This window comes from Podarcis gaigeae (genome assembly GCF_964106915.1).
Source record: "Podarcis gaigeae genome assembly, chromosome: 8".
Lineage (NCBI taxonomy): Eukaryota > Metazoa > Chordata > Lepidosauria > Squamata > Lacertidae > Podarcis > Podarcis gaigeae.
In genome coordinates this window covers 62,929,905-62,944,313 of record NC_139684.1, presented here as the reverse complement: position 1 = coordinate 62,944,313, position 14,409 = coordinate 62,929,905, and the positions used below count along the sequence as shown (strand labels likewise).

The 14,409-nt window shown below is 42.3% G+C and overlaps 1 protein-coding gene across 1 annotated transcript in view; it reads right to left on the bottom strand.

Annotated features, from left to right (window-relative positions):
• CLIC4 (chloride intracellular channel 4) overlaps positions 1-14,205 on the bottom strand; it is a 47,288-nt gene extending 33,083 nt beyond the window's left edge. Inside the window, exon 1 of the mRNA XM_083751922.1 lies at positions 13,709-14,205. Within this exon, the coding sequence (XP_083608048.1) occupies positions 13,709-13,783 (75 nt within the window). The 5' untranslated portion in view covers positions 13,784-14,205. The remainder of the gene's footprint in view (positions 1-13,708) is intronic.
• Positions 14,206-14,409: the final 204 nt, after the last annotated feature.

Genomic DNA, 14,409 nt, shown 5'->3' with positions numbered 1-14,409 from the left:
TACATGCCTGATAATTTATGAAGTACAATAAATCTTTTCACTCTTTGACTGGTGCATCTTCTCTTTAACTTTTACAAATTATTATCACCGCAGAGCAATGGAAGAGATTTTCCTCTTACTGTGAAAGCAAATGAGGTAGTGGAGCAGAGAGCCCATTTGCTCAGTTGCCTTAGTCATGCCCTATAGTCAAATACAAATAAACAGCAGTAAAATTCACTAGATAAGACTGCAGCAACTTCGGTCTATTAAGTTTCAATCCTACGCCTATTCCTGATCATTAGTATGCACTTCTTGCCACTTGCTCATACCATGGATTTTTAGATTCTCAAAACTTATTGATGGTGCCAAGTTCCACTATTCAGTTCTGCAGCCAGTGTGTCACACCAAGCTTTCAAGAGACTAATTGCTTCCATCTATCTCATTTCTTCCAAACAGTCAAAGAGTCAATAGACCCTTTAAAAGGACAAAAGTGCAAGTTCATGACAGATGAGGTGAATACTCCTGAAAGCATCCAAGAACTCTGCTGAAATGTGAAAGATGGAAGCTGAAGGTTAGAAGAACAGAGGTCCAGCCCTTATAGCGAAACAGATGGCAAGCTGCATGGATACTTTACAACATCAGAAAGATTGCCTGCCAAGGTTCAGCTCTGTGCAAATCCATCTCATTGGAGAGTTACCATTTATCCACATTATGAAAAGAAAACTTACAACATTGTCAGGATCCAGTACAGCAATAGACACACAATAATATCATACATCTAACATACTGCTTGGCCAAATCAACCTGTTTATCAAGACCCAAGTAGACACTGCACAGAGGCAATTGGGACCCACGTTTTCAAAAAGCCACAGGGGATGAGAAGTGACATTTGGAATGGGGATGGGAGGAAAGAGGACAAAGAAAGCAAACCCTCCTCCTGCCACTCCTCTGGAAGTGGCTTTTCCTGTTTTAAAAAGAGCTATTGGGTAATGTTACATGCATCTACATGAAAGAACTGAGCCCCAGTTTCTCCTTTAGCCTTTTAAAAATATATATTTGGTGTATACACAATCAGCTATATGTTTATGGCACACATTTCAGATAGAAGGGGTATCTATTAAAATAACATTTGCAGGAAGTAGTCATTTACTCACTGCTGTGTGATACTGCTATACCAAGCTAGCATTTCCAGTCGGGGGGGGGGGGATGAGCCTATATCTGCTTGTATTCTTGGCAGAGGGAAATATACAAAGCTGCTGAAATATTTTGCACCATATTATCTTTATTTAAACTCATTAGGTTGGTGGAAGATTCTGATGAGCACTCGTGGCTGCCCTAGACTTGTTGTATGGAGTGCACTTTCATGGCAGAAATACAATTACTGGGAGAAAATGTTAAATGCAATGGAAACACTCTTTAGGAAAGACAGCTAGCTCTTCTACAGTGCACAACTAACAGCCCTTCAAAAACCAACAAGAGCCTTCCTGGACAGAGATGCTTCAACATCTGGCATTATGTCTCAAGAGAGGATCAGCTTGCTCGTGGCTCATGAAGGAGGCTTATTGCATCCTCCCTGCACAGGTGCCAACCCTGAGGCCCTCTGACCTCACCTTGCTTCAACCACAACTCAAATGCAGCACTGCCGCACCCTCCTTTATGAGCCACTGCTGTTCTGAATTTCTCTAAAAACACAGGTTTGTAAAATAAAATATATTTATATTATTACATAATCCATCATTTCTACCCAAAAAAAGTCTCAAAGCAACTTAGGAGAATAAATTAACCTATAGAAGCAAAACCATGAATAGTACAGCTGTCAACAAGAAAGTACTTTCTGATCCAGTATTGTTAAATTAGTTTCAGCTAGTACATATTAAATTAGTTTCAGCTAGTACATATTAAGGATATCAACAAGGTACCTGAATACATGCAGGAAACCCCTTGCATTCTTGCCCTTTGCCCTCATGACTGGTAAAATTAAGCAGGAAGGGAATAAACAGTTGGGCCAGAGAGATTATTAATGCCTCATTGGAAAGGGCACTGAAAGAGGCAGTGGGAAGACTTCTCCTTTGAACTGTTTACATTCCACCTAGTCCTTACTAGAGCTTTGACTAAGAACAAGTGCCTGAGCTTGCTTTTTCCCTCCTCCCTCGCAATCCCTTTTCCTTCTGCATCATGGCTGCAAGCCTGAGAGCAGGGAATGTTTTATAGTTTCTCTTTGTGGGGCACTCTGGAAACCATTTTTTACTAAGTGATATAAAAATGCTTATAGTAAGCTTCATCCTAGGTACATCCGTCCAGGATGCACCCAGAGTCCCGTTTGTTGGTGGGGACCTGAGCTCATATTTCCAGCTCAGCCTTGAAGCGTACTGAATGGCCTTTAGCAAATACCTTTCACGTCTAAAGTAGCTCACAAGGTGGTTATGAGTATCAACGCTCCATAATCCTACCTAAATGGCAACAGCACAGTCTACCACCATTGCAGAAGTCCCACAATGCCTCAGAGTATATCTGGCTTTTGACTGCCATGAAGAGCTACATTTCTGCAGTATAATGAAACAGTTGTCTAGACTCCTTTTATGTGACCAAGCTCAAGTTCAAACACTGCGGTGTTCCAAGTGGAAAGATTATGAAATTGCCAAAATGGTTGTCTGCTGTCAAATTTGCTTTATATTTAAGAGCTACTTTGGATTCGATGTTACACATTACCAAGGGCTCTGAAGAGCTATTGTCCAAGAACTTTGCTCCTTTGAGCTAGTTAGCACAGTACAGTATGTGCTTTGGCAGTAGCACAACCCCCTCCCCTCCAAGGACTCACTGCAAATGCAGGAGAAGCTTACAATTCCATATTGGAAGAGAAGGAAAATTTCCTCCTACTACCCTGAACCACTGGGCATTGGGGAGAGGGAATTATTAATACAGCCAATTATTCATACAGCCTTGTAGCTTTCTTATGGGACGCAGGTGGCGCTGTGGGTTAAAGCCTCAGCGCCTAGGACTTGCCGATCGAAAGGTCGGCGGTTCGAATCCCTGCGGCGGAGTGCGCTCCCGCTGCTCGGTCCCAGCGCCTGCCAACCTAGCAGTTCGAAAGCACCTCCAGGTGCAAGTAGATAAATAGGGACCGCTTACCAGCGGGAAGGTAAACGGCGTTTCCGTGTGCGGCTCTGGCTCGCCAGAGCAGCGATGTCACGCTGGCCACGTGACCCGGAAGTGTCTCCGGACAGCGCTGGCCCCTGGCCTCTTAAGTGAGATGGGCGCACAACCCCAGAGTCTGTCAAGACTGGCCCGTACGGGCAGGGGTACCTTTACCTTTACCTTTACTGTAGCTTTCTTAATATCAGAACATCTTTTGTGAAGGTCTTCTACAATCTTTTTATATGAACAAAGAATAATTTAGAATGCTAAACTATTACGGAACCTATAAGCAGATCAATCTGGTTTACGGCTCTTGGGAGAGTCATTTGCTTAGGCCAAAGCTAGACATGACAATACATTATTAATTTACTGCAAACTCATGAAAATGTAAGTATGTGGGTATACAGAATTTCAACTAAAACCAACTTTAGACTGAAAATTAGTTTCAACAGGAGTCTTTTATGTTTTAAGCAGACATCTCGATGAAGATGTCAACCCAGTGTGTGGCAGTTGTGAAAAAGGCAAATTCCATGCTAGAGATCATTAGGAAAAGATTTGAAAATAAAACTGGCAGTAACATAATGCCATTACAGTATCTAGTTTGAACCTTTAAAGACAAACTGGTTGTTATTAGGTCCAGCATGTTATCCTTAGTTCACCCTTGGTGAAGACAGGACAAAAATCAGAGCTAAATTAAAATTAGCAACTTAAGAAAGTGACTTCCACCAGATAACAGAAACCTTTCCCATGACTTTGGAGGGATGAGCTATAAAAATAAAGGATTTCATCCAGCAGCTATCTAGGGAGAAATTGGCAAAGAAAATATGAACGTAACACTTTTAATTATCATTTTACTGATGTCTGCCTATTGTATTTAATTCTTTTGTGAGTAGTATACTATCCCTGGGATCAATATGGGTGGTAGGAAAAAAGACAAGTAAAATGTAGTCCTAAAACATTTAAGGCATTGAGTTTTAGTTATTTCATGTGTTTTACCTAATACAGAATACAGTGGTACCTCGGGTTAAGTACTTAATTCGTTCCAGAGGTCCATTCTTAACCTGAAACTGGTCTTAACCTGAAGCACCACTTTAGCTAATGGGGCCTCCTGCTGCCGCTGCGCAGCTGGAGCACGATTTCTGTTCTCATCCTGAAGCAAAGTTCTTAACCTGAAGCACTATTTCTGGGTTAGCAGGGTCTGTAACCTGAAGCATATGTAACCTGAAGTGTATATAACCTGAGGTACCACTGTAGTATGGTATACCTTTCATGAATTAGTTTAGATGCAAAGTTCTGTACAGAAAAAAATATTCTGAGATACCCAAAGGCAGTTCTCTTGAACCATCACAGCCTCAAGTATTCATATTCACTGTGCGTTCTGCGCCTAGGATACAGTGCCTGGTCAGAACAGTTCAATATGTCAAAGCACTACTTTAGAAAAACCAAGAAAATGCAGATGTGTTAATCAGCACTGCAGCAACAGATGTGCCCGTATATTGGTGCAACTGCTACAAACACCTATCAGTAGCACCCATCTGAATGCCAACAGTACTTTTGAAAAGGAGCATGAGTGTATTCATGTTTTTTTTTATATAGAAAAAACCTGCATACCACTTCCCTTAGAAGCTAAAAGAATACAGTCAGATTTTTGCTAAGGAAGGTAAAGACTTCTGCCTCTAAAGACACTTCTCTTGCACCAGAAAAACAGCTAACAGTACACAGCAGCACAGGACTCCCAAACTTAAATCAACAAAGTGACAGGGTTCATTGGGTGGCCTTTGGCAAGACAGTATATCAACCTGACCTATTTAGCTTCACAACTGTAAAGCTTTGTACTGTGAAAAGTGTTTTAGACATTTTAAAGCCATGTTTGGCTCAGCTTTATTTTTAGCAGAATTCAGTATTTTAAACTACTTTTGTTTATTTAAAATAAACCCACAAAGTATGCAACAAACTAATGGACATTAATGGCAGGAGAAAAGCATTCAAGTAGGAGAGGAAAGAGGCAGAAGGCCATCCAACAGCAGTGGCTGATCTCATTGCAGTCTTGAAAATTCACAGATGTGACTTCACTCCCGAGTTCTACGCCTATATTTAGTTTATGCCTAATATGGATGTCAAGTCCAGGACATACCACTACTTCCTTTCTCCGAGTAAAGAAACCTCCTCGCCCTTTGTTTAGCCAACAATGGAAAGATTAAATGATGACTTTAGGGAGAAGAACTGCAGAAAGTTGTAATTAACTGTGAGTCTGATTTATGCTTAGGGTTGAAATTGGAAACTAAATGTAATTTCTTACAATCAATTAATGAGACTACTACAAAGTTCTCCTGGGCAATCATACGGTTAAGAAACTCATTTCCAGGTCAGCAGTTGAACAGAGGCAGCTCCACAATAAAAACAGAACTGTCTACTTGGACGACATATTATAATTAAGTCACTGACTTAGGAAGTTTGTTTTCGCTAGGTTCCAACTGCCTGCAGTCATGAGAAGTAATGCTGTTTTCACTAGTTACTCTTTGGTTGAGCAGGGCATTCGACTGGGGAACAACAATAGTCAAAATGCACCGTCAGAATCCAAACACACCCTCTCTGCATTTCTGTGTAGCGCACAGGGCTCTTAAAGTTCATGTTCTCTAGCCCTCAATTATTAAGAGAAGCTTGAAAATTTAAATACAAACACGAAGACTGAATATAATGCCATCAAAATGCATCTGTTCTAACCTCATAAGTTAAGCACATATCAGAAAGTGTAAAGGTTTATTTAGTTTCACAAGACATTTTGACATAGTAATGTAAGGGCATGACCCAGCCAAAGTTAATCACTTAAGCTCCTTTGGTTTCAATGGGAGAGAACACCACTATGTTTCCAGGCAAGTCAAAGTGCTGTCTTTGATCTTTAAAACCCATTGCAGTCCTCCTTACTATGAATACAGCAAATGATATATCCTCCTATATGCACCCTACTGTGCACTGAGATTTGACAGAGGCCCCACTATAGGCTACTCAATCTAAGGCCTTCTTCATGACAGCCCTGGACTCCTTACCAAAGCTTGCTAGCTTTTTACATGCATTTGAGGAGATGGCTTAAAACTAGGGGTGGTGAACCTGTGGCCCTCCAGATATTGTTGGATCATAGCTCCTATCATTCCAGACCACTGGCTGTGCTGCCTGGGGCTGTTGGGAATTAGAGTGCAGCAACATCTGGAGGGCTGCAGGTTCCTAATTCCTGGTTCAGGGTTTCCTTTTAAAGATGGCTTTCCCTCCTTGATGGAAATGTAAGCAATTGTTTTCATTAGCTACTAAAGTTTGTCTTATGCTGAAGTCTAGTCTTTATTTGATACTGCATGATTTTGTATCCTATTATTAAGCTGCTTCAGGGCACGTATTTTGTGAAACCAGATATAAACAAACCACTGTAGGTCAGCTCTCATCAAAACTATACTGGTTATATATGTTAATAACATACACCTAAATACTGTTCATTTGTATTGTTTTACTAATATATTTGCACAAGTCTAATATGTTTGCACCCCAAACAAAAGGTAAACTAACCCTTTCTATGAAAACATTGTCTTCATCTTCAAAGCCCTGTAAAAACAATTGCTTATGACAGGGTCCTCAGTTGCATTAACAAAGCTACTATAAATAGGAACACTAAAGCAGGATATACCAAGAGCAAAGCAACTCCTCGCAGCTTCACAAGCTCTCTGAATTTGCTGAAGTACTACTGTCAGCTCATATCAAACAGATCACACATAAAAACACCAAAAAACCTACTATCTAAAGGAAACTTAGTTTTATGGCTGATTTGAGTAAACTTAGTCATTTTTTGCATTTTCAGGCTGGGAAGAACCAACTATGGCAATTAAAAGGTTTCACAAGCACCTGAAATTATTGCACCAAAACAAAGAGGAACAAATTTATTGTAGCATAAATGTTTATGGATTAAATGTCTTGGGACAGTATCCAAAACTATGTGAGGGAACTTTCCCCCATACACTGAAACTTCCTCTTCCTTTCCTCAATCCAAATCTATTCTAGAGGATCCTCCAACTCTTCAAGAAGAATTTGGGTGGCCCACCAAGGAAAGACAGGGTGGAGAAGTTCTAATGTGTAGGAAGAAGCCTGTTCCACTGATGTCTGGACAGTGTGGGTTCTGACGCTTAAGTCTTTAAACGTGCCACAAGTTGTTGTTCTTTTTTCCTGCAAGAGACAAGACACAGCTACTCTGCAAATAGAAATTCTTACACAAGAGTACTGAAAGACATAAGCTACAAGTCAACTTTCAGATAACCTGGAAATAAGATACCACCTGCTTATAACTTATAAGGTTCTATAATTTAAAATCAGGTTCTTAACAAAGGAAACTACAGCTTAGCACTCAAAATACAAACCATTGTGAATAAGCATTCTTCTCAAACATTTACATGCTTTATACAAGATCTGGTACTTGAAGTTTCTGCAAGGACTGGGTTATGGAGATAAGGACAAGCCATGTTATTCTGTTTCCAGTCACCTCCTGTATGGTAACTTCACTATGACAACTACAGCAACTAGATGTATTGCTTTATAAACACCAAACAAGTGCAACCAGAGAGCCTCACAAATCCAAGCCTTGTTCGCTGAAGACACTCAGACAACGAATAGCTTCAGTCATGACTAATTTAGATGCTGCAGGTGAGCAAAGTGTAATAGGCTTTTCCTCCATCAATGTCAGGAATGGATGTCAAAAGGTGAAAAAATTCCAAGCCAGACCTTAAAAGCCTGGCTCCCTCCTCCAGAAGTCCTGACCTGGAACTTGAGGCACTTCAGGTGACAGTACCTTCTCAACTATGACTATTTAGTATACCAATACTGTCTCAAGCTGCCCACTGAAAGATTAGCTGGTGCCATGGTGCATGGGCTCTCCTGCTCAGTTTTCAAAGAAGAGCCAGCCAGTTTATACAAGTGATCCACTTTTCATCAATTCACATAAGATGAACAGTCAAGTAAGTTTCCAGCCTGCCCAAAATGTGTTTGCTGCCACTTCTAATGTATACTCACTGGGAAAACTTACCCTTTCCTTGGCAGCTGCAAGACAAAGCAAGAGCATAAACCAACCTTGGCCAATAGTGCTTATGCCAAAATCTACAGAGTCAGAAAAAGATCGCAGTTGTAGAAGCTTGGTGCAAACATAATGTACTATTGGCTGCATACTTCAGAAGTAAGTTATCTGCATATAGACGTGTGCAAACCAATCAGGAGACCTTTCTACATAGCCCAGGTGTATGTTAAGACTTACTGAAGTCAATGGAACTACTCATGAGTGACTTTGCAGAAGTTGCCCACATCTGGGATGCCCACCAAAAATAAAGAATTTATGCAGGAGCGAATAGACAAATCCTGTCACTGACATTTCTACAAGCATCACATATGGCACTCTGGACATTCCTTCAAAACAGAGCAGCACCTTTGCCCACCTTGCCTTCATGAATGTCTGGGACGTATGTGAGAAGTTGGGTTCTTTCCTACAGTTTCTGCTGATACTGAAGTGTGGCTGAAATGTCAATACCAAATACCAGATGACAGAACAGAGCTGTATTTTCTCCCCTTGTCTGGATAATGGCACTTGACCTAGTCAGCTACTTGCAGCTGTACCCACTGAGGTCCAAATCCTTCATAAATTGTATCTTCTTTTGAACTTCAACATAACAATCAATTCTCCAATATATTACCAATTGCATTTGTTATAACAATAAATCCCAGAATCATGGAAGAAACACCAAGAGAGGAAATAAGCAGTGTGTTTTCATTTCTAGCATTGCTGTCAGAAGATAATCTTATCAAGAGGCCTGGCTTGCCATCAAAATAATCCCATTAGGCACCGTCCTCATGCCAGGTGCAGCTCTCTCACTAAAGCATAATCTTGTAAAAAAAAAATGCTTTACCTGACTGAGAAATGGTTAGGAAACACAAGCAGGTTGTCACATATTTGGGAGTGACAAGCATCAAGCCCAGGGCCTTGAGTGGCCATACTCGAATCTTAACTAGAGGAGTAGGCTCTACAGCTCACAAGTGTGGAAGGTGGAACCTGAACAGTAGCAGGCAGAGGTTCCTGCATTTATACCAGGCCTGGGCAACCCAGAGACTTTTGTGCTGCCTGCCTATTGAAGAGCCCAGGATTGCTCTCTTGTATCTTGTTTTATGTGGTGGACAGTGATTTGGACTTGCACTTAAATCTGTTCAGCCAAGAACTTATTAGACCCTTTACCAAATTCTCCTGGATTAGAGAATGATCTACCTTCACAAGGTTGTGATACGGACAATAGCCATCCAGGCTGCAATACTGGAAGGGCAATACTGGAATTTAGTTTTTCAGCAACAGGCTACAGGAAAATATCTGCCGCATATTCATTATATGCAAGCCTTTAATTCTACAAGGTTCTATTTAGGTGTTTTAAATATCCCTGCTAGACATTGGAAGCAACTCTGCTTTATCAATTATACATGCGCTTTTGCTAGGAAGCTCTTAGGGAATGAAATCTATTAACTGCTTCTGTTTAATCAGCACTAAGATGCAAATATTTGCACTGCAAGTTAACATGGACTTCAGGCAGACCAGAGGCACTGACTGAAGGCACAAACTTAAGTTATTAATTACCGCAGACCACCAACGTAAGTGCTATAAGCAATGCTACATTTCAACTATGCATCTAGTTTGCTTTGCAAACATGGTCTAGAGCAGGAAGAGGCCATGAATTATAGCAGCACCAGTGTAAATATTTTTCTTTCACAGGCACTACAGAAATTGCAATGATTATGCTTAACCACTTTGTTGGAAACTAGCAACTTCCATCTGTTTTGGTCCCCTAGAGATATAATCCACTAAAAAAATCTAGTTGGTTTGTAGAGCAGCTTTTTATAAATTCTGTTCAAGGTTTACTTAACGTGTTCATTCCCGAGTTTAAGCCTGGCTGCTGCTGTTCTTTGTGTGCCGCTCACACTGATACCAGCATTTAAACAAAGGTATTAGTACAGATTCCCAATGAAATAAACTGTTTGCTTAGGATAGATTCAATCCATGCATTGTATACATGTATAATTAAGTTGATCTTGAACTTGACTTAGAACACTTGTAACAATTTCCTTTGAACACTCAAATGGTCTCAGCTTAATGAACAAAGATATGCACAAATTTCATTTATTTAAAAAATGTTTTATTTTTTCAGCCAGAGGCTAGCAGAGCAGCTTATAAACCTGGTATTCAAGCTCGAAATGATCAACACAAAGAGAAAATGGATTGGGAGGATGAAACCTGAATTTGCTTGTTTTCATGTTTAGTTACAGGTTGTTCTAATGACCAGCTGTTTGTTAATTCAAGGAGATGAGACACAGGTGCCAGAAGCTGCTGGTCTCTCAGCTGTAGTGGCCCTGACTCGCTTCTCCTCACTCCTCTGATACAGCCTGATGTAATGACTATTGGGTCCAGACATAGCCATTTGCTCCTCCTTGCTCCTGCAAGTAAGGAAACCAGGAAGCCTCTATTAACCATAGCTTCCTGATGTATCTGAACCAGGAACTATGGACAATGGCTTCCAACAATCCAAAATATGGAAGCCAACTTTAAACCTCTACATGCAGCTGCTGGGTGACCTTGGGCCAGTCACACTTCTGTGAAGTCTCTCAGCCCCACTCACCTCACTGAGTGTTTGTTGGGGGGGAGGAAGGGAAAGGAGAATGTTAGCCTCTTTGAGACTCCTGAAGGGGAGTGAAAGGCGGGATATCAAATCCAAACCATGGCTCCTTATTCTGGCCTGTTTGGAAGCTATAAACCATGGTTACTAGTTCACATGCACCAGGAAGCTGTGGTCAACTGAATTATTGGCTTGTTTCCACACTCATGCAAGAGAGAAAAGTAAAGCACCTGCATTAAACTAATGCATGTCCAACCTTAAGCTAAGATTTGCATCAATCCGAATACATTCATTGCCAAATTCTTCATATGGGCCAGTCCAGGTAATGTGTCACAGAAGATTCAAACAATTCATAGCTTATTGGAAATTATGAGAACACTCATTCCTCCAGCTGACTCTTCTCATAGCTAGTATGATCAAAGCTGCTTTCACAACGTTCTATTCAAATTTTAAAAATCATTGCCCAGCCCCTGAAAAGTCATGAGACGAGCCTAGACATGTAGTTAAAGAAGGCTAATGAGAGGATATTCCTGTTTTCAATACATTATCACTTTTCCACAATAGAAGGGATGTAAAAGATGTGATCCTCCAGTCCCTGGATTCCTCAGGGCTGGTACATCCCCGATGACAATATGGGTGTGGAACAGATTGTGCGATAAGGCTCTTGTTTACAAGTCAAAAGCTCTCAAAACTCCAAAATATGTGTCTTCATATTTAAAAAGAACCATGCCTTTTAAAATGATCCCATGTAGCTCATTATTCCCCCCCAAAAAACCAGCATTGCAGAAGTAGAAGCAAGAAATCAAGCAAACACTTTTTACACTATCTCCAACAGCAACTGAGTAATGGACTATTCATAGCTTGTATGAAGTAGTATTTCAAAAGAAAATGACTTCATCCGGAGTCAGTCAAGTTGCCACCTCTTATTCCCAGCCCAAGACTTCTGCTCTGAGTGAGAGGGAGCTAAGAATGAGTATTACAGAAGCAGGGAAGAATGCAGAAAACAGGAAGATTTTATTATTGGAGCACTTGGAAACACCTCTTGCTTTGAAAAATACACTTCTCATAATAAAAAAGTTTTAGTGAATGTTAAGGCCAGAGTATCTGGTAAAACCGAACAAGGCAAGGTTGAGACCAAAGCACACTCCCCAAAGGCCATTTTTATATATCATTTGATGTACTCTCGACCCTACTGGAAACCAGAAATGTTTATGTTTTTATTTATGGAACCAAGTCTTTATCCTCTGAAATGATGTCCACTATTAACTTGTTATAGGGAAATGAACAGGAAACAGAAGAATGAAACTGAATGGAAAGAAGGAAGATTTGCATCTATAACTTAACTTTGCAACACCGGAGTCTCTTTCAGAATATTGCACATAGTGATCAACACATCATAAAAATTGGAAGAAGCAGTTTGCAGATTATGACATATGTGATTTAGCTGGTTCCTAAGTCTACAGCTACAGAATCTTTGAAAAGAAGTAGGTAGGGTAGTGCCTGGATGGGCTAGCTGCAGGGGGAGGTGGGACCTCCCTCTGTAAAAAAGCTAACAAGACAATAGGATCTTCAAATTGGAGATCATCATGTATGATGCGAAGGATGCCCAAAATCAAACAATGAAAGAGGACTGAATATACAAACCAAGTACAGTGGTACCTCGGGTTACATACGCTTCAGGTTTCATATGCTTCAGGTTACATATGCTTCAGGTTACAGACTCCGCTAACCCAGAAATAGTACCTCGGGTTAAGAACTTTGCTTCAGGATAAGAACAGAAATTGGACAGTGGCGGCAGCAGCAGGAGGCTCCATTAGCTAAAGTGGTGCTTCAGATTAGGAACAGTTTCAGGTTAAGAACGGACCTCCAGAACGAATTAAGTACATAACCAGAGGTACCACTGTATAGACAACCTTCAGGGGATATATGGGTTAGACTGGAAGGACACATGTCACAAAATCAAAAGACCTGCAGGGGAAAAGCTTTCCGACCCCATCACCAAACTGAAAAATTGCACGACAGAATTGTATTTTTATGAAGAATGTGCAGCAGAACCCACAGAGAAAGAGGGATATGAGAAGTCAGTGTCAGGCTGATCGGTACCCATGCTATTTATATAGTTCTAGTCTTCATTTCTATAATAAAGTATGGAATAATCTGTATCTAGCCAACAGGTTTAAAGGCACAGAAATGAAGAGATGACTGTGTGGAAGGGCGAGGAGAATCTGTCCATACAACACACATTGCTTTGCTACTTACACAATTTCCTTGTCTTATACTCAACCCACGGAACACTTCCTTGGAAGTTAAGTCCCGCTGAGTTCACTGGGAATTATTTCCAAATACCCACGCACAGAAACAGACTGCCCCTCCCCAAACTCCAGCTCCGGACACAGCCTCTCCTGGAGAGGGAACGCCATAGGGAAATGCTGAGATTGAGAACTGCTGTGGGGTATTGCAGAAAGCAAAGTCGACTCCCTCAACGTGGAAAAGAGAGGGAGCGGCCCCCACCATGGACTATAAGCCAGCTGCTCAGCCCCCACTCCCTTGCCTCAGAGATCTTCAACGGGCTCTTTCGCCGAGTACGTAGAAGCTGAAGGTTAAGACCAAGGATGAGAACAAGAAATGACACATCCGAGGCACCTCGCGCTATTTCTGTTCCCAGGCACCAAATTTGCATGCGGCTTCTATTGCCATAATGTTTTGTAAGCCGCTTTGAGAGTCCCCCGGGGATTATTAAATAATAGAGTGGACCCAGGAGCGTGCATGAGAAATACCATGGCGATGTGGAGTAAGGCGAGTCAAGTCGACTCCCTTAATAAGGAGCAGGGATGAACCACACACTACCCGACGGGGGGGCTGCTTAATAAAGGCTGGGGGGGGGAGGGAAGCACACCACCCCCAAGGAGACCTTTTACCTTGACGAAGAGCTCGATGAGAGGCTGCTTGTCGCCCTCTTCCTTCACCCCGTTGACCGGCACCGAGAGCGCCATGCTCTGTCCTCTTCGCTCGGCCACCCGCTCTGCGTGGAGACTGACCGGCGGCGACGCCCTGCGAGCAAGCGAGAAAACTCCTCCCTTCACTCACTCAGCCGGTCCTTCGCCCGCCTGGCTCCCCTCACGGCTTGTGCGAGCGCGCCGGCGAGTGCGAGGGAGGGAGGGAGCGCCCCGCGGATTCCGCTCTTTCTCTCTCTCCCCCTGCCTCCAAGGCTTCAGCGCCGTCGAACAAGGCGGGACCGCGACTGAGGAGCCGTTTCGAGAGACGCCGCCTATTTATACTAAGGGGCGGGGATTGAGCCGCGAAAGGGGCGTGGCAGACCGCCGGGAGGGGTGCAGGGAGCAAGCGAGGAAACAAACAGCGACGGATGAAGGTTGGGAAGACACCGCCTAATAATATTTGTCGGGTGCCAGGGCGGGGCCTGTTTGGTGAAGGAGGCGTGACTTAGGACATCAACCCGTCCCCGGCGGCAAAGAGGCGGGACTCTGACGATAGAGAAGCACCTTATGATCCTATGGACGTGGGTGTGGCCAGAGCAGGGTGGGCGTGTTTTAGGGGAAAGAGGGGGCGTGACTGTAGTGGGGAGACTCCCCGATTAAACCCAGGCGAGGGGAAAGAGGGG